General features: G+C 46.0%; 1 protein-coding gene across 1 annotated transcript in view; it reads left to right on the top strand.

Annotated features, from left to right (window-relative positions):
- Window positions 1-19,472, top strand: part of FBXO32 (F-box protein 32) — a 53,817-nt gene that overhangs the window by 24,180 nt on the left and 10,165 nt on the right. The window contains exons 3-5 of the mRNA XM_040354928.1: window positions 1,599-1,648; window positions 3,230-3,322; window positions 15,977-16,070. Coding sequence (XP_040210862.1) covers window positions 1,599-1,648; window positions 3,230-3,322; window positions 15,977-16,070 — 237 coding nt within the window. The remainder of the gene's footprint in view (window positions 1-1,598; window positions 1,649-3,229; window positions 3,323-15,976; window positions 16,071-19,472) is intronic.

The following is a 19,472-nucleotide window of genomic DNA, read 5'->3' as shown; positions in this document are numbered from 1 at the left end:
GCACCAGAGCCGTTCCGAAATCCTTGGAAAGACACAGAAATACTAAGTTTCCGAGGTTTGCCAAGGTCAGCGGATCTGTCCTCAGGCCTTTCCGTGTGTTTCCAAGGCTCTCCGGCGCCCCCCACCTCTGGCCACATGCGGTATTGCATGCCATTGAAGTCAATGCGGAGCAAATTATTTTAGTTCCCATTGACTTGTGGGGAAACTCGCTTTGATATGCGAGTACTTTGGATTACGAGCATTCTCCTGGAACGGATTATGCTCGTAATCCGAGGTTCCACTGTATGTCATCTATGAAGAGAATTAGGGTTGTCCAGATACCAATACCAGTATCGGTATCGGGACCGATACCGAGTATTTGCGGGAGTACTCGTACTCGCGCAAATACCCCCGATACCTAAATAGAATACTTTCCCCCCCCCCTTTCCCCCCCCCGCCGCTGCCGCCGCATCGAGCCGCCGCATCGAGGGACATGGCTAGAGGGACATTGCTGCATATGTGAGGAACATGGCTGCATATGTGAGGGACATGGCTAGAGGGACATGGCTGCATATATGAGGGACATGGCTAGAGGGACATGGCTGCATATGTGAGGGACATGGCTAGAGGGACATGGCTGCATATATGAGGGACATGGCTAGAGGGACATGGCTGCATATATGAGGGACATGGCTAGAGGGACATGGCTGCATATGTGAGGGACATGGCTAGAGGGACATGGCTGCATGTGTGAGGGACATGGCTAGAGGGACATTGCTGCATATGTGAGGGACATGGCTAGAGGGACAGTGCTGCATATGTGAGGGACATGGCTAGAGGGACATGGCTGCATATGTGAGGGACATGGCTAGAGGGACATGGCTGCATATGTGGGGGACATGGCTGCATATGTGAGGGACATGGCTGCATATGTGAGGGACATGGCTAGAGGGACATGGCTGCATATGTGAGGGACATGGCTAGAGGGACATGGCTGCATATGTGAGGGACATGGCTGCATATGTGAGGGACATGGCTAGAGGGACATGGCTGCATATGTGAGGGACATGGCTAGAGGGACATGGCTGCATATGTGAGGGACATGGCTAGAGGGACATGGCTGCATATGTGGGGGACATGGCTGCATATGTGGGGGACATGGCTGCATATGTGGGGGGACATGGCTGCATTTGGGGACACATTTAAAAAAAGTATTCGGTATTCGGTATCGGCGACTACTTGAAAAAAAGTATCGGTACTTGTACTCGGTCCTAAAAAAGTGGTATCGGGACAACCCTAAAGAGAATAGAATTGAATGAACCTATGAAGAAATATAAAGTTAATGTGTTGTAGAATAGCTGGGGGAATAAATTAGGCTAAACCAGGGCCAAGTTCCTTCTCTTGGCTTGGCTTTATCTGGTGCGAAGGTCAAAAATCCCAACCATTCAAAGCATCTTCTATTACAGTTGGTATATCAGATAATTCACAAGAATAAACCTAGGGGGGGATAGGGCACAGAGGGGAGGGAGAAAGAAATGTCCAGGGGGAACAATGGTTAGAGAATCAGGTCTGATTATTCTTATGTTCTCTATAATTATTTTTTAACATTGTCTGAACAGATTTCTACCAGGAAAATTGGATCTACGTGCACAAAGGAAGCACCAAGGAGGTAAGGAGAATCTTCATTTTTTTTTTTATTTACGTTCAGTATATGTAAAATTATATATTATATATAATTTTCTTAGTTTTTATGTTATTTGTTTAACATTTGGGTACCGAGACCATTATTTATTTATTTTTTTTCTACTAGGGGCTTAGCAGGGGTTGCTCCTCATTTCTCCCCATTCACTTAGGAATGCATATATTGTAGGATTTTCCTTATTCAAATTATATTTCTATGAATGAAGAACATTAGATATGATACTGAGAAAACATAAATTGTATTGTATGGGTCCCGTGATCAAATGTGAAGAGAGGAGTTTTTGTTACAAAACCATTAATCAGGCTTTTGCTTTTATTGCCCCTCTATAAACACGTCTGTTGGAAAAGCATCTCTTTCTACTAGGGTTGTCCCGATACCACTTTTTTAGGACTGAGTACGAGTACCGATACTTTTTTTCAAGTACTCGCCGATACCGAATACCGATACTTTTTTTTAAATGTCCCCCCATATGCAGCCATATCCCCCCACAAATGCAGCCATGTCCCCCCCATATATGCAGCCATGTCCCCCCCATATATGCAGCCATGTCCCCCCCATATATGCAGCCATGTCCCCCCCATATGCAGCCATGTCCCCCCCATATGCAGCCATGTCCTCCCCATATGCAGCCATGTCCTCCCCATATGCAGCCATGTCCTCCCCATATGCAGCCATGTCCTCCCCATATGCATCCATGTCCCCCCATATGCAGCCATGTCCCCCCCATATGCAGCCATGTCCCCCCATATGCAGCCATGTCTCTCCCCATATTCAGCCATGTCCCCCCATATCCAGCCATGACCCCCCCCATATCCAGCCATGACCCCCCCCATATCCAGCCATGTCCCCCCATATGCAGCCATGTCCCCCCATATCCAGCCATGTCTCTCCCCATATCCAGCCATGTCCCCCCATATCCAGCCATGACCCCCCCATATCCAGCCATGACCCCCCCATATCCAGCCATGTCCCCCCCATATGCAGCCATGTCCTCCCCATATCCAGCCATGCCCCCCCCAAAAAAGCAGCCATGTCCCCCCTTACCGTAGATGCTGCCGCATCCCCGCTGCCGCGCCGCATCCCCGCTTGGTTAATACGCGTGGGGAACATTACAGCTTTGAATAGCTGAAGTCTCTCGCACCGCGCTGCGTATAGACACTCCCCCCTGCTCGGGATTGGACAGTTCACCCGAGCAAGGGGGAGTGTCTATACGTGGCGCGGCGGGAAAGACTACAGCTATTCAAATGAATGCAGTAATGTTCCCCGCCCGTATTAACCAATCGGGGATGCGGCGTAGCGGCGGGATTCGTTCGTCGGCTGCGGGGGGGTGGGGGGCGGAGTATTCTATTTTGGTATTGGGGGTATTTGCGGGAGTACGAGTACTCCCGCAAATACTCGGAATCGGTCCCGATACCGATACTAGTATCGGTATCGGGACAACCCTACTTTCTACCCCTCATGCACATTTCATCCTAGGCCTGCTGTATCTTCTGAGGATTTTCCAGTTGGGTCATTATTTTTATTTATTTATTTATTTTTTTCTTCCAGCGCCATGGCTATTGCACACTTGGAGAGGCTTTCAACCGATTAGATTTCTCCACTGCTATCTTGGACACTCGGAAATTCAACTATGTTGTGAGGGTGAGTAGATAAAGCACTTTATTTCCTCCAAGTCTGTTTATTTTCCAATACAGTGGAACCTCGGGTTAAGAGTAACTTGGTTTGAGAGCGTTTTGATTTGCGAGCAACTTTTTTTTTAAATTATGACTCGGTTTGTGAGTGTTGCCTCGCAAGACGAGCAGAATTCAAGCTAAATAGACCTGCAGTACCTTATTTGGCCTGAGGTAGGGGGTGCAGAAGCCGAGCAGAGCAGAAAATATGCCTGCAGTACCTAATTTTGCCTGAAGTACGGAGGCACATGAGCCGAGAAAAGCCAAACATTGGCCTGAAGTATTTCATTTGGCCTGAGGTACGGGGGCGCAGGAAACGAGCCGAAGTGTCTTTGGGCCTTTTGGGATGTTTTTGGCACTCTCTGGCGCACCCCCCCCCACCTCTGGCCGCATTCGGTATTGCATCCCATTGAAGTCAATGCGGAATTAATTATTTTCGTTTCCATTGACTTCAAGGGGAAAACTTGCTTTGATATGCGAGTACTTTGGATTACGAGCATTCTCCTGGAACGGACTATGCTCGTAATCCGAGGTTCAACTGTATATAGATTTTAATTTCCCCAACACCTCTCATACTATGTGCTTCATTTTGGCTGCATATGTGTTCCGACATAAAATATTGGATATTTGCTTTGCAAACTCATGAGGTTGATGTCTAAATTGTAGCAAAGAAAAAAAAAGAATTTTGGAAATTCTTTTATCATTAACTTTTTTATTTTTTATTAAAATTTATAGAAAAGTACATACACAGTGTGTATGATTTCAGAAGATACAATGCAAGCACATAGTATTGTACACATGTGAACGAGAAGAAGCTAAAACACAGCATATAAACCATTCAGAATTAAAGTAAAACATATACAGTGGAACCTTGGTTTACGAGTAACGTGGTTAACAAGCGTTTTAAAAGACGAGCAACTTTTTAAAAAAAAAATCCTGAATTGGTTTGCGAGTGTTGTCTCGCAAAACTAGCAGGATTCAAGCCTCTGCGGTGTGCAGTACCGCATTTGGCCAGAGGTGCGGGGGCGCCGGTGACACTCGGAACGATTTTGAGCGTTCGGAAATTATCGGAATCATTCAGAAATACACGTAAACACTTGTAAATACTCCGTTTTCGAGCCTTTCCGAGTTCAGCCGAGCTGTCTCTGAGGCCGGGTACACACGGACAAACATGTATGGTGAAAGCGGTCCGTCGGACCGTTTTCACCATACATGTCTGCCAGAGGGCTTCTGTACGATGGTTGTACACACCATCGTACAGAAGTCCGCGCGTAAACAATACGCGGGGCGTGTCCGCGGTGTCGCCGCGTCGATGACGCGGTGTCGCCGCGACAATGACGCGGCGACGTGGGCGGCCCGCCTTTAAAATGCTTCCACGCATGCGTCGAAGTCATTCGACGCATGCGAGGGACGGCGGGCGCCTGGACATGTACGGTAGGTCTGTACTGACGACCGTACATGTCCGAGCGGGCTGAATTCCAGCGGGCTGTTTTAAAACAAGTCCAGGAATATTTGTCTGCTGGGAAAAGGCCCGGCGGGCAAATGTTTGCTGGAATTCGGCCCGCTCGCGCCCACACACGACCAAACATGTCTGCTGAAACTGGCCTGCGGGCCAGTTTCAGCAGACATGTTTGGTCGTGAGTATGGGGCCTGAGTGTTTCCGAGTCTCTCTGGCCACATGCGGTATTGCATGCAATAGAAGTCAATGTGGAACGAATTATCTTTGTTTCCATTGACTTCTATGGGGAAACTCGCTTTGATATAAGAGTGCTTTGGATTATAAGCATTTTCCTGGAACGGATTATAATCATAATCCAAGGTTCCACTGTATCTCCTTCAACATCAATGTAAAAGGAATAAACTTGACTCAATTACATAGTGTGCTGGCATTTAGGGTTCAGTAAACTTTGAAATTCTATTACATGGTTTTAACAGATCATGAAAGACAGAAAAGGTTATTTTTCTTTCCCCTTCTTCCTTTTTTCTACTTTGTTTTCCTGTATTCGACGTGATTGTAGCCGTATTAGTGCAATTGTGACAGAGAAAATTGAGTTCTGTCCATGATACTTTTTTTATTTGCACTAACATACAATTTTTCAGGACAAGCTTTCGGGGTGTTTCCCCTTCTTCAATGAGTACTGCTTGGACCTTGAAGAAGGGGAAACAATGAAAGCTTGTCCTGAAAAATTGTATGTTAGTGCAAATAAAAAAAGTATCACGGACAGAACACAATTTTTTATTTTTCCTGTATTTATAATTCTTCTTAGTTTTCCTTTCCTTTCATTTTCTAACCTTCTCCCTTTTCTCTTTTTTTTTTTTACTCTCCTTCCTTTATTTTCTCTCCTCCCCTTTCCCTTTTCTTTTCATTTTTTCCTTCTCCATTCCCCCTTTCCTCTTATTTTCTTTCTTCTTTTTTTTTTCTGTCCTTTTTCTTTCTCTTTCCTTTCCTTTTCCATTCACCTTTCCCCTCTTCTCCCCTCTCCTCTCCTTCTTCATTTTCCTTTCCTCTCCGTCTTCATTTTTCTTTCTTTTCCTTCATTTTTCTTTCTTTTCCTTCATTTTTCTTTTCCCTCCTTCTTCATTTTTCTTTCCCCTTCTTCATTTTTCTCTCCTCTCCTTCTTCATTTTTCTTTCCTCTCCTTCTTCATTTTTCTCCCCTCTCCTTCTTCATTTTTCTCTCCTCTCCTTCTTCATTTTCCTTTCCTCTCCTTCTTCATTTTTCTCTCCTCTCCGTCTTCATTTTTCTTTCTTCTGCTTCATTTTTCTTTTCCCTCCTTCTTCATTTTTCTTTCCCCTTCTTCATTTTTCTCTCCTCTCCTTCTTCATTTTCCTTTCCTCTCCTTCTTCATTTTTCTCTCCTCTCCGTCTTCATTTTTCTTTCTTCTGCTTCATTTTTCTTTTCCCTCCTTCTTCATTTTTCTTTCCCCTTCTTCATTTTTCTCTCCTCTCCTTCTTCATTTTTCTCTCCTCTCCTTCTTCATTTTTCTCTCCTCTCCTTCTTCATTTTTCTCTCCTCTCCTTCTTCATTTTTCTCTCCTCTCCGTCTTCATTTTTCTTTCCTCTCCTTCATTTTTCTCTCCTCTCCTTCTTCGTTTTTCTCTCCTCTCCGTCTTCATTTTTCTTTCTTCTGCTTCATTTTTCTTTTCCCTCCTTCTTCATTTTTCTTTCCCCTTCTTCATTTTTCTCTCCTCTCCTTCTTCATTTTTCTCTCCTCTCCTTCTTCATTTTTCTCTCCTCTCCTTCTTCATTTTTCTCTCCTCTCCTTCTTCATTTTTCTCTCCTCTCCTTCTTCATTTTTCTCTCCTCTCCTTCTTCATTTTTCTTTCCTCTCCTTCTTCATTTTTCTCTCCTCTCCTTCATTTTTCTCTCCTCTCCTTCGTTTTTCTCTCCTCTCCTTCATTTTTCTCTCCTCTCCTTCTTCATTTTTCTCTCCTCTCCTTCTTCATTTTTCTTTCCTCTCCTTCTTCATTTTTCTCTCCTCTCCTTCTTCATTTTTCTCTCCCCTCCTTCTTCATTTTTCTTTCCCCCTCTTCATTTTTCTTTCCCCTCCTTCATTTTTCTCTCCTCTCCTTCATTTTTCTCTCCTCTCCTTCTTCGTTTTTTTCTCCTCTCCTTCTTCTTTTTTCTCTCATCTCCTTCTTCGTTTTTCTCTCCTCTCCTTCTTCTTTTTTCTCTCCTCTCCTTAATTTTTCTCTCCTCTCCTTCTTCATTTTTATTTCCTTCTTCATTTTTCTTTCCTCTCCTTCTTCATTTTTATTTCCTTCTTCATTTTTATTTCCTCCTTCATTTTTCTTTCTTCTCCTTCTTCATTTTTCTTTCCTCTCCTTCTTCATTTTTCTCTCCTTTTTCATTTTTCTCTCCTCTCCTTCTTCATTTTTCTCTCCTCTCCTTCTTCATTTTTCTTTCCTCTCCTTCATTTTTCTCTCCTTACCTTCATTTTTCTCTCCTCTCCTTCTTCATTTTTCTCTCCTCTCCTTCTTCATTTTTCTTTCCTCTCCTTCATTTTTCTCTCCTCTCATTCTTCATTTTAAATTTTTTGGGTGTTTTTTTTTTTTTCTTATTCCAACCTTCAATATTGTATAGGAAAAATGTCAGTATTTGTAATGGTTTAGCGTTCGTTCAACATATAATAAAAAAATCCCTCATTGATAATTCAAGCCTGAAATATGTTGTTCCTCTGTGCGCTGTATTTGGGGAGAAATGCATTTTCAGTACCATGTTGTTGTGTGTCCATACTGTGTCCATACTGGTAGTTTGGGTGGTGTTTGTGTGACATGGTGACTGCCAGAACCTGTTCCTTTAGGACAGACAAAGTTTTCTGGCTAGAGAATGCTTCCTTATAATAATATTTACCTTGGATTTGGCAGGCCTGATTAAAATGTAATTTACACAGCTGACTCCATGCCAGGGTGGCAGTGTCTGTGTATTGTCATAAGTCTGTATTTCCTTCAATGCCAGAATACCATCCGCAGATCGGCTCATACACCATCTAGATAACAGAGTGCCTGGGTTGTCACTTCATACCTTCTTCAATGAAAGAGCACTTCATACGACAGAACAATACTTTCCATAGAAACCTTTTCATATATTTTGACCCTAAAACGGAATTCCAGCCAGAGAACCAACCATACAGCTGAAAGGCACATGAAAGAGCCGTTAATATATTTGTGATTCTGTTTAGCCAGTCTTGTTATCCAGGAAACACTGCCACAAAGCAAAGCCAACATAGTAAGCAGTGGTGGCCGGTGGTAATTTTTTTTGGTGGGGTGGCAAACAGTAAACAGCCCCCCTCCCGGTTGGTCGGGCAGCACTTCTCCCCGGCTTCACTGACGGCCTCCCTTGCTTTGCCGCGGCTTCCCCTGCTCTCCACGGGCATCACGGCGGCTTTTGTTCCCTCCCTCCTCAGCGGCCAATTGGAAAACGTGTTTCAAACCCAATTCTGATTGGCTGGATTAAAGATCAGTGTTTTAATAGCGAATATTCTTTCGCTGTTGTAACACCTGGGTGGGCTCGTAGCGCAATGCTCTGTGTCACAAGCCCACCCGATTTTGGCTCTAATCAGGTGCTATAAAAAAAAAAACACCCCCGCCACTGTAATTCATGCACCCGGCATCCTCAAAAAGGGTGGCGGTTGTGAACTGGATAGAGCATGGGGGTGCCCGCCATGGATAGAGGAGGCGGCTCTCGGGCACCCCTAATTGATGGTCTGGATCGACTGATAGTAAGACCAAAATTGGGCACCTACAACTCTGTTTCCTGCGTTATTGCTCTGCCTCCAGCTTGCTTATTGGATTAAGTGTACTGGTTAGGTCCTCCTTGAGCTTCACCCACCTATAAGCCTGCCGAAGCATTTCCCCATCTAGCCCCATGTACCTGAAACATGTTAGCACTGCACACGACACATAACTAGAGGAAGCCACTTTCTGCCTAATGTTTGTGTTACATCCATGTTCACATTTATGTTATGTGAAGGTGGCTGTAACTGTCTGGCTTATAGGCATTATAGGAAATTATTATAATGCCGCGTACAGACGGTCGTTTTCTGCGATGTAAAAAAACGACGTTTTTAAAAACGTCAATTTAATTGACCGTGTGTGGGAGAAAACAACGTTTTATGTCTTCTAAAAAACGACCAAAAAAAATTGAAGCATGCTTCAATTTTATGTGTCGTTTTTCAAAACGTCATTTTTTACTTCACAGAAATTGACCGTGTGTAGCAAAAAACAACGTTTCAAACGACGTTTTTACACCCGCGCATGCCCAGAAGCTAGTTATGAAGCGAGCTTCAATGGAAAAACGTGGTGAACGTAACCTCGCTTTGCTAGAGCACTGTGAAAAAACGATGGTGTGTAGGCAACATCGTTTTTGAAAATTGAAGTTTCAAAAACGTCGTTTTTTACTTCACAGAAAACGTCGTTTTTTTACATCGCAGAAAACGACCGTCTGTATGCGGCATCAGGATGCTTTTCTGGTAATTTATACTAGCAGTGGTTCAAGTACAAGTAGGGACTGCTAAGTGATGTGGCCCACCTGTCACCCTGCCCAGCCTGGCCTGGCATTCAATTCCAAGACAATGAACTTTTTTTTGTATTTTTTTTTTTTTTTTTATTGAGGAGATTTAACTTGGATGGGGAAAAGGAAATATGGGATGCCCAGTGGATTAATAGAAAAGTTGCTAGGGACCACTATGTACACTCTTTGCACACTTCTCATCCAGCACAACTCTTCACTTCCTATTTAGTGGTTTGCTCCATCCCTCCTGGATGTCGCTTCCTTTTTAGTGATTCCAGGAACAGGCTAGCATATGGTGGTTAGACCTAACACTGGCTCAGCCAGGCCTTAGCAATAGCTTTTTGCAGGCAGGGACTATAGCCGCTATAGTGTAGCAGAAAAAATAGAAAGTCTCTTTAGTGCTAGCTGTCCTGCTGGTGGACTACTGGCAATCCCATGGCAATGGCAATCCCATGGCAATCCTCCCTACTGGCTCCACACCCAGCTCTGACTGTTTCCCATGGCAATCCTCCCTACTGGCTCCACACCCAGCTCTGACTGTTTCCTGTCAGTCCTCTCTGATATGCCTTTCTAGTCCTCCCAACTGCCCATGTCACTCACCAGCCCTCTTGGCTGTAACCGATGGTTCCCTCCTGAAGACTTGCCCGGCAGTACTAGCTCCTGCTGTCCTCTCTGACTCCTGCTGTGCCTCCTACCCAGATCCTTCATGAGCTCTTGAAGGGCTCCATCCTGCACCCAAATTTTAGGCCCAAGGTCACCCCCCCCAGACTGGGGAGCTCCCTCAAAGGCCCTGAAAGCCTAGTACACCATCCATAGGTCTGTCTAACTTTACCTACACTTACCAAAAAAGAAAAACTAATCAGCTAAAATCTGGCAAGCAGTACAAGAATTAGGGGAATCGCCTGAGACCAGTACAGAAAGGCCCAGACATAACAAAAATATTATTGGAGATTGATAGCAGTGCAGGCATTGGCTCCTGCTGCTGTCAAACAAATCAATTATGCGGCGCACCGGGGGCAGGGCCGAGTGATACACTTGGCGGCTACGGCCGCCACTGTATCACACGGGAGCGCGCCCGCAAGCTAACCCCCTTGGGCGAGAGCTTCCCAGAAGGGGGTTAGTTCTTGCGGGGAGGAGCCGAGACAGCCGCCAAGGGACCACAGAAGACAAGGATCGGGGCCACTCTGTGCAAAACAAACTGCACAGTGGAGGTAAGTATGGTATGTTTGTTTTTTTATAATTTAACCCTTACAACCCCTTTAAGTTTTTAAACGTTTATATGCCCGTCGTTATTTCTGGAGGAAGGGATCCTTAGTGGCCCCAAAAAAAAACATTTTTGTATTCTAGAATTGTGCTGGTGACATTTTTGCTTTTTTGGATTTCCCCAGCATGGCCGTAAAAAACAGACACCAACCTTTCCTCACTCTATCCAAAACAAATGAATGTTTTGGCTGGAGTTGCGCTTTAAGTCAGCTGGATCTCACACTTGTAGATACACTTTTAAGGCCATAAGGTCCCGGCTCCATTGCAGACTCTTCTGAGCTCAGCTGTGGACTGCCTGCCATCCATGCTGACTTGGGAGAACATCTGGTATACTTGGATCCTCACAATCCACCATGATGCGTTCTGTTGGCAGAACAATATTAGATGATGATTCAAAGTTCAGCTCATCAATACCCTACAATGTGCGAGAATGTGAGAAATATTTCCATCATTAACCTATAGGCCAAAACGAATCCATCAACCTGTCAACATTTTTCCACAAGACATTTAAAACATTTTATGCCTGATCCAAAATCCGATCCAATCATGGACATGTTGTTTGTGTTGAAGCAAGGTGTCAGTTTTCTGGTGTAGTAATTTGTCTTTTGAGATCGATTTATTTATGTAATGAGGGTTCAATTTTATGAGTTAGTTCTACTCTCAATTGCAAGAGTCTCCAAGCTTTTCAGTAAAAGTGCCACATTGTAAATCTTACAAAAAATAAATCTGTTTTGTAAATGAATAAATCAGATTTAAATGAATAAGTTATAGTTTTTGTTGATGTGCTTATAGCAACGTAAAAAACGTCTATAAAATAAAGCAGAGAAATTACAAGTAAACTTGAGTACATCAGAGCCCCCTTACATCACGGTCCCATCAGAGCTCCCTTACATCACGGTCCCATCAGAGCTCCCTTACATCACAGTCCCATCAGAGCCCCCTTACATCACGGTCCCATCAGAGCCCCCTTACATCATGGTCCCATCAGAGCTCCCTTACATCACGGTCCCATCAGAGCTCCCTTACTTCAGGGTCCCCATCAAAGTCCACCTTACATTGGAGTCTCCTTTACATCAGATACCCCATCAAAGTCAACCTTACATTGGAGTCTCCCTTACTTCAGAGTTCCCATAAAAGTCCACCTTACATTGGAGCCTTCCTTACTTTAGGGTCCATATAAAAGTCCACCTTACATTGGAGCCTCCCTTACTTTAGGGTCCCTATCAAAGTCTACCTTACATTGGAGTCTCCCTTACTTTAGGCTGCCCATCAAAGTCCACCTTACATTGGAGTCTCCTTTACATCAGATACCCCATCAAAGTCCACCTTACATTGCAGTCTCCCTTACTTTAGGGTGCCCATCAAAGTCCACCTTACATTGGAGCCTCCCTTACTTTAGGGTCCCTATCAAAGTCTACCTTACATTGGAGTCTCCCTTACTTTAGGGTGCCCATCAAAGTCCACCTTACATTGGAGTCTACCTTACTTCAGAGTTCCCATAAAAGTCCACCTTACATTGGAGTCTTCTTTACATCAGATACCCCATCAAAGTCCACCTTACATTGGAGTCTCCCTTACTTCAGAGTTCCCATAAAAGTCCACCTTACATTGGAGTCTCCCTTACTTTATGGTCCCCATCAAAGTCCACCTTACATTGATGGGGTCTCTGATGTAAAGGAGACTCCAATGTAAGGTGGACTTTGATGGGGTCTCTGATATCAAAATTTGCAAAGATTTTAAACAAACTTTTTTCACGTTGTCATTATGGGCTATTGTTTGTAGAATTTTGAGGAAAATAATGAAGCCATTTTGGAATAAGGCTGTAACATAACAAAATGTAGAAAAAGTGCCTGGACATCAGCTTTAATATTTGCATATATAGTTTGTAATTGTAAATATACATAGGGGGCAACTTTATTCACTCATTACATACTCAGGTTCTGCTTCCTCCTTTAGTAGTGGTACAAGAGAGGAGGTCTGGACCAGTCCTAATACGATTTGATGGGCTGGTGACAATGAGTGGAGATACTTCACCGTACCGACATTGATTGGAGCAGGACCCACAGTCAGTAATGCACACAGGCCCGCCATCAGGAATTATGGGCCCCCTTACACAGCTTCAGGCATGGGCCCCCTGGAGCAGAGAACCGGGTGTGGTGCTGTCGCCCCGAATTGAGAAGTGGAGGGTGGGGGTGCCGCCGCTAATTGAGAAAATTGAGAATGGGGAGTGCCACGAATTGAGAAGCGGGGGGTGCTGCCGCCGTGAATTGAGGTCAGGGGGCTTTGGGTGCTGACGAACAGAGGGGGGAGGTGGCACCTTACCAAAAAAATACATATTAAAAAAAAAGGGGTGGTTGGCATGTGAGCCCCTGGGGACCTCCGGGCTCCTTACAGGTGTACTGCCGGTACCCCCCTGATGGCGGCCCTGAATACACACTGGGCATTATACTGGTACCTGCTTCCCATTCAGGTCTGGGATCGCAGCACCAGGCACAGGGAAGTCTTCAAGCTCTAAGTTCTTGTGCCAAGAGCTGCAAAGCAAGCTGTTCATATATATTTAGATCAGTCATTTTTATCTGGCATTACACAGATACATTGCACTCTGCTGTGTCAAAGGATTATCCAGCAGTTGTGTTTGCTTTTTGCGGCTCAGTCGCATTGACCAGCTGCCGATGGCATGTAAAAAAAAAGCCTGGCTGGAATGTCATTGGTTGTGTAAGTGACTGCAGGGGATAGGTGACTAACGGCTTACACATTCCCAATGAATAACAGGAATACAATCTTCTGTCTGGAGACAGAAATGTATGCACAAACCTAAACTATATTAAAAGTCAAAACTTTTTTATTTTTGGGGAGAAAATGGCAAGAATGGGTTAAAGAGGAAAGTCATCAAGTTTTTTTTTTTTTTATTGTAGCTGCTGAGTTTTAAAAATCAGGTACTAACCAGTCCATAGACATCAACAGCCTTCCTGCATCCGATACTGCTCACCACTGTGGGTCCCTGGCGCGCCATCTTGGATTTGGTAACCAGCTGTGATTTCCTAATAAATCAAAGTGGGCTCCCCATTGCATATGTTTGAGATCACATGGTGCAAGGAGGCTGGTCCTGCAGCCTCCTGGGATGTTTGACGTGTCCCACAAGGTTGCGGGCAGGGGGGGCAGGATGAATGGCATCATCTGTGGCTAAGCGAGGATTGAGGAAGTTGGAATCAGTAGTCGCCACCTAGGGCTGGTGCAAGGATTTTTGAAACCCAAGCGAAACCCCATTTTGCCCACCATCATGGCTCCCCCCCTTTGCCCTGCCCATGTGACAGGAGCCTGCACTATACAGGAAGCATCGGCTCTGCTTCATCTAGTGCCGGCTCCGTTCTTTACACTGCTTGGGAATGGTGAGTCGGGAACCCGCAATCTGGGCTTGTCAGCTCACCATCCCAGAGCAGGAGGTGGCGAGCCACATCAGAGGGTCAGCAGTTGGGCACCCCTGCTGTAAGGGATGCATTGTGTGTAAGGCAGAGCTGTCTGTCTGGGACGATCACCAAAGTTAGAGACACTGGGCCAGATTCTCAAAGAGATACGACGGTGTATCTCCTGATACACCGTCGTATCTCTGAGTTAGGCCGTCGTATCTATGCGACTGATTCATAGAATCAGTTACGCATAGATATGCCTAAGATCCGACAGGTGTAACTGTGTTACACCGTCGGATTTTAACTGCAATTTAAAAATGGCCGCTGGGGGCGTTCTCGCTGATTTGCGCAGAGAATATGTAAATCAGCGAGATACGCCAATTCACGAACGTACGCGGGCCCGACGCAGTGTTTTTACGACGTTTACGTAAGGGTTTTCCCGGCGCATAGTTACCCCTGCTTCTATGAGGCGCAGCCAATGTTAAAGCGGTTCTCCACCCTAAAGTGGAGTCCCGCTGATCGGAACCCTCCCCCCCTCCAGTGTCACATTTGACACCTTTCAGGGGGGAGGGGGGTGCAGATACCTGTCTAAAGACAGGTATTTGCACCCACTTCCGGCCCGGCATTCACGGGCAAAAGACGGGCATTCCGTCACTTCCCGTCACCCCCCCCCCCCCCCCGTTGTGTGCTGGGAACACTCGGCTCCCAGCACACAGCGGGAGCCAATCGGCGGGCGCGGAGCGACTCGCGCATGCGCCGTAGGGAACCGGGCAGTGAAGCCACAGCGCTTGACTTCCTGGTTCCCTCAGCGTGGATGGCGGGGGGAGCAGCAGAGAGACGAGCGATCGCTCGTGCTCTGCTGCGATCGGCGCTGGACTCCAGGACAGGTAAGTGTCCTAATATTAAAAGTCAATAGCTGCAGTATTTGTAGCTGCTGGCTTTTAATATGTTTTTCCCATGGCACATCCGCTTTAAGTATGGCCGTCGTTCCCGCATCGATTTTTTTTTTTTTACGTCGTTTGCGTACGTCGATTCACAAAAGCGCTCGTCGCAAGTTACGCTCACGCTAGCGACGTCATTGGGAGCAATGCACGCCGGGAAAATTTGCGGACGGCGCATGCGCATTTAAATTGGAGTGGGGACGCGACTGATTTAAATACTACACTCCCCCTAGCCACGGAATTTGAATTCCGCCGGGGGATTTACGATCCGCTGCCGCAAAGTTTGGAGGTAAGTGTTTTGTGAATTACCCACTTGCCTCTAAAACTTGCGGCGGCGGATCTTAAATCAGATAGATTACGCGGATCTAAAGATCCGCAGATCTATCTGAATCTGGCCCACTATTTGCATTTGGAAATAGTTTTTCTCTATGACTACGTAGATGCATGAATTTATGTTCCCCTTGAAGCCCAGTAGGTAGTTGGAAGCTCGGTGAACCCAAATGAACCCACCAGTTCCACCTGTTTAGTGCATTCCCCTGCTGTGTAGACCTGCTGGCACATGCAGTGGAAAGGAAGTTGATCGGGGAATGAATCATGATTCTCTGGTACAAGTGACAAGTCACATGTCGCTGAGCCGGATGATGGACGACCACAAGTGTCTGACACCTGATGACGGGGCTGATGGCTGGAAAGTGAAGTTTACATTCTCAAATACAAGCTCTTTTCCATGTGACACCACCAATGTGCCAGCAACCCACTCCACTCAGGGCTAGTCAATGTCAAAGCTGATGATGTTTTGAAAATTTTTAATATATTGTAATCCTCCGTATTAAATAAAATGATTTTGCTTTAGAAACCCTAAACTATAATATATGTACTGTGTCCCCCTTTTTTCACAATTTTTTCTCTGATTTGTATTTTGTACTTATTGAAGATTTTTGAAAAGAGAGGCCGTAGTTTTTCATTACGAAAATGACATTCCTAATTTTATTTTTCCCGCAGCTGCTAGAACTGATAGCGAAGTCCCAGCTGACCTCGCTGAGTGGCATTGCCCAGAAGAACTACATGAATATACTGGAGAAGGTGGTTCAGAAAGGTAAGAGAGCACAGCTTCTTGTTCAGGGGTGGACATCATGCATGTACAGCTTGTGCTATTCTTTAGGGGCCCAAAACCAAAAGAGTGACCTAAAAGGACAAGAGAATGCTACATGGAGGCCAAGGGGATCAGGGTAAAGTTGGAGCTCCTCTACACTGTTAGCCATTGGTGCTCCTCCGCAGGGTAACCACGACCCAGTAAGGCTGCATACACAACTTGGCTCATTCGCTTCATATCCTGGCATTTTTGAAAATTCGGAAGCCACCAGGCTGAAATATGTGATGGGCGGACACGTTCCTGAGCAGTACTCATATTTAGGGCCATATGTGTTCAGAGACGCAAGTCCTGAATGCAGGAATTCTGAACCTGAATACAGTGGAACCTCGGATTGCGACTAAAGCGGTCAGTGCCGATCCTGACCTCCCTGGGGCCCTAAGCAAAATGGGGGGCTGCTGAAAATGACATGTCACATTAAAGTTGAGAAGCAGGGGGGGGGGGGGGGGGCGCTGCCGACAGTGACATGTCACATTAAAGATTAAAGTTGAGAAGCGGGGGGAGAAGGTGTTCTGCTGTCTTACATTAAAGTGAGAAGCAGGGGGTGCTGACTTCTTACCTCTTCTCCCATGCATCCAGCGAGTTGAGAAGTGGGGTGCGGGGCCAGAAATGACTTCTCACCAGGCGGTGCCTCTAGTAATTTGGGGGGCCCTCCACAGCTTTGCTGGGCCCTAAGCGGCTTGCATAGTGAGCCTATAGGGCGGATCAGCCCTGAACGTGGTTAACGAACGTTTCGCAATACAAGCACTGTATTCCCTAAAATCCTGACTCGGTTTGTGAGTGTTGCACCCCAAACGAGAAGAATTAAGGCCAAAGCGGTGTGCAGTAACGCATTTGGCCTGAGGTGGGGGGGCGTAGGAGTCGAATGGCGCCGATCTGCGCCGTTTGGAAACGGCCAGAAAGGCCCGAGGACAGTTCGACTGACCTTGGCAAACATCGGAAAGGCTTGTGAACAAAGTCTTTCCAAGGTTTGCCGAACTGTCCGCGGGCCTTTCCGGCAGTTTCCGAGGCTCTCCGGCGCCCCCCCCGCTTCTGGCCGCATGCAGTATTGCATGCCATTGAAGCCAATGCAGATTTTTTTTTTTCATTTCCATTTACTTCAATGGGGAAACTCGCTTTGATATGCGAGTAGTTTGGATTTCAAGCATTCTCCTGGAGCGGATTATGCTCGTAATCCAAGGTTCCACTGTATGTACAACACAAAACTCTAGTACAGCATCCTCTGTACAACACTGTACAGCATCCAACCACCATGTAATTTAGTCTTTCATAGATGTTGACAGGCTGCTGGGGCTGGACACTATACCTGCATCTCCTTGTTGTTCCAAAATGTCTGGATATGGTGATGATGGGCCAAACCACCAGTGTATGAGGCCTCGGGGCTGCCAAATGTCCATACATTTTTGGACAGTTTGTAAAAATCAGCAGATTTACTGTCCGTAAATGTCTGGTGTAAACAGCGGCTGCTCGTAAAAAAATATGGCCGTGAGACAGCTTTGGAACTGCGTATTCAGTGGCCATGAACTCGGATGGGCTCAGACGGGGGTGGACAGGCGGTGACGTCATGGCGCCACTTGGCTTCTTTTCTGAATTACAGCAGGGGGAGCTGGAACTCGGGAACGGGAGTGCCACTGACTCCTAGGACTGGTGGGGTTAAGGATGCTAAAAGTGAACCTGTGCTTTGTCCATGCTGCACACTCTGGGATACATTAGAGATGTAAAATTAAGCAGGATGGACCACAGTGCAGAGCCAGACATCCAACACAATTGCAGTTGTCGAATGCCGGAGGTCAGCGCTGGGACAAGGTAATCCAGCGCCCAGGGCAAAGATGCCAAACTGAGTCCCCTCCCTTCCCTTAAGGGTAGGGTCAGAGTGCCCTCATCCCTGCAATAAACCATTGCACCCAGGGCAGGCGTCCCTCCTGCCCAGCCCTTGGCCCAGCCCTTGTCCCAGCCCTGTTGGAGGTTCTGTGTGTGTATACATAGTTAGTCTGGTTAAAAAAGACACAAGTCCGTCTAGTTCAGCCAATAGCTCTGCAAGAGAACGAAGATCAAAGTTGTCAGTGGGCCACCTAAAGCTACACTCGGGGATAGGCCAATATTATCTAAAAACAAGAGCCATTGGTATTCTTACTTAAATCTTGGTGGACTTCTGTGTTTCTTCCAGATCTGTGCAGTAATCCAGTGTAAGACTTTACAACTGTGCAAGAGCTTCCTGTAATAAAGACCGCTCACTGCGGCTCTCTCTCCTTGTGCAGGATGACTGGTCTTGTCTCCGCCCCCTCCTGTAGTTATTTGCAGGCAATGTGCAGTGGGTAGAGCCTGCTAGGCTCCTCCCATAGCTCTGCTCACTAGGCTAAGAATAGTACAGCCATTATGTCACTTTTATATAAGGTAATATCTGCATTTGCAAAGTCATTTGGTGCACACAACATGAATTTATATCCTTTGTGGTTATTGAGAAATATATTCTGCTGAGCGTTAATTATAATTACTCTAAAAATGATTTTAAAAAGGCAGTGATGGGGAAATCAGGCCTGTCGCGACAAGGCAAGCAAACCAAGCAATTGCTTGGGGCCCTGAGCTGGCCTGGGGCCCCATGCAGGGCCCTTGCTGCGCTTCCTATAAATGCTGCAGCCGCTTGAGAGCTCTATAGAGAGCCTCAGGCAGCTGCAGCACTGCTGCCTCTCTCGTCACTTCTTCCCCTTCCCTGTAGCTTGGCCAAGTTCCTCTTCCTTCCTCCTGTCAGGCGGTACAGGAGATTCAGTTTCCTGTTCCCGGCTGGACTGACAGAAAGTGCACACTTCCTTTCAGTCTGGTCGGGAACAGGAAACTGAATCTCCTGCCATGCGGTACGGTGGGGTGGGGGTGTAAAAAGAACGTAGGGACTTGGGGGGCCTCCATGTCCATTTTGCTTGGGGCCCCCAAATTCCTTCAAACGGCCCTGGGGGAAATCACTCCAGTAAGGACACAGAAAACAAAAAAGAGAGAGGGGCTCTTTAATGTTCCACTCCCACTATTCAAAATGAAATTAAGAGTTTTGGCTGCAGTAATAAAAGCATAAAAAATTGTTTACCCTTTTAGGGTGAATATGGAGTAAAATCTCCATTTCATATTGTATTGGATGATGGAAATTCGTAGCATTTAGCCAGCTTTACCCTCAGCTCTCGATCTGCAGAAATTTTGCGTTCAGGATGTTTTCGATGATTGGAATCCAGGGGCCCCGAATCAGGAGAAATAAATATTTGCCTTGGAAAGCCTCAGTATAAACAGTCACCTTAAATGTTAGAGATGCTGTTTTGCTTCCAGGAATAACATTAAGCTTGTTCTTCTTCTTCTTTTTGAGTG

Source organism: Rana temporaria, chromosome 5, assembly GCF_905171775.1.
Source record: "Rana temporaria chromosome 5, aRanTem1.1, whole genome shotgun sequence".
Taxonomy (NCBI): Eukaryota; Metazoa; Chordata; class Amphibia; order Anura; family Ranidae; genus Rana; species Rana temporaria.
Note: the sequence above shows the minus strand (reverse complement) of the source record. Positions and strands in the feature narration are given on the sequence as shown.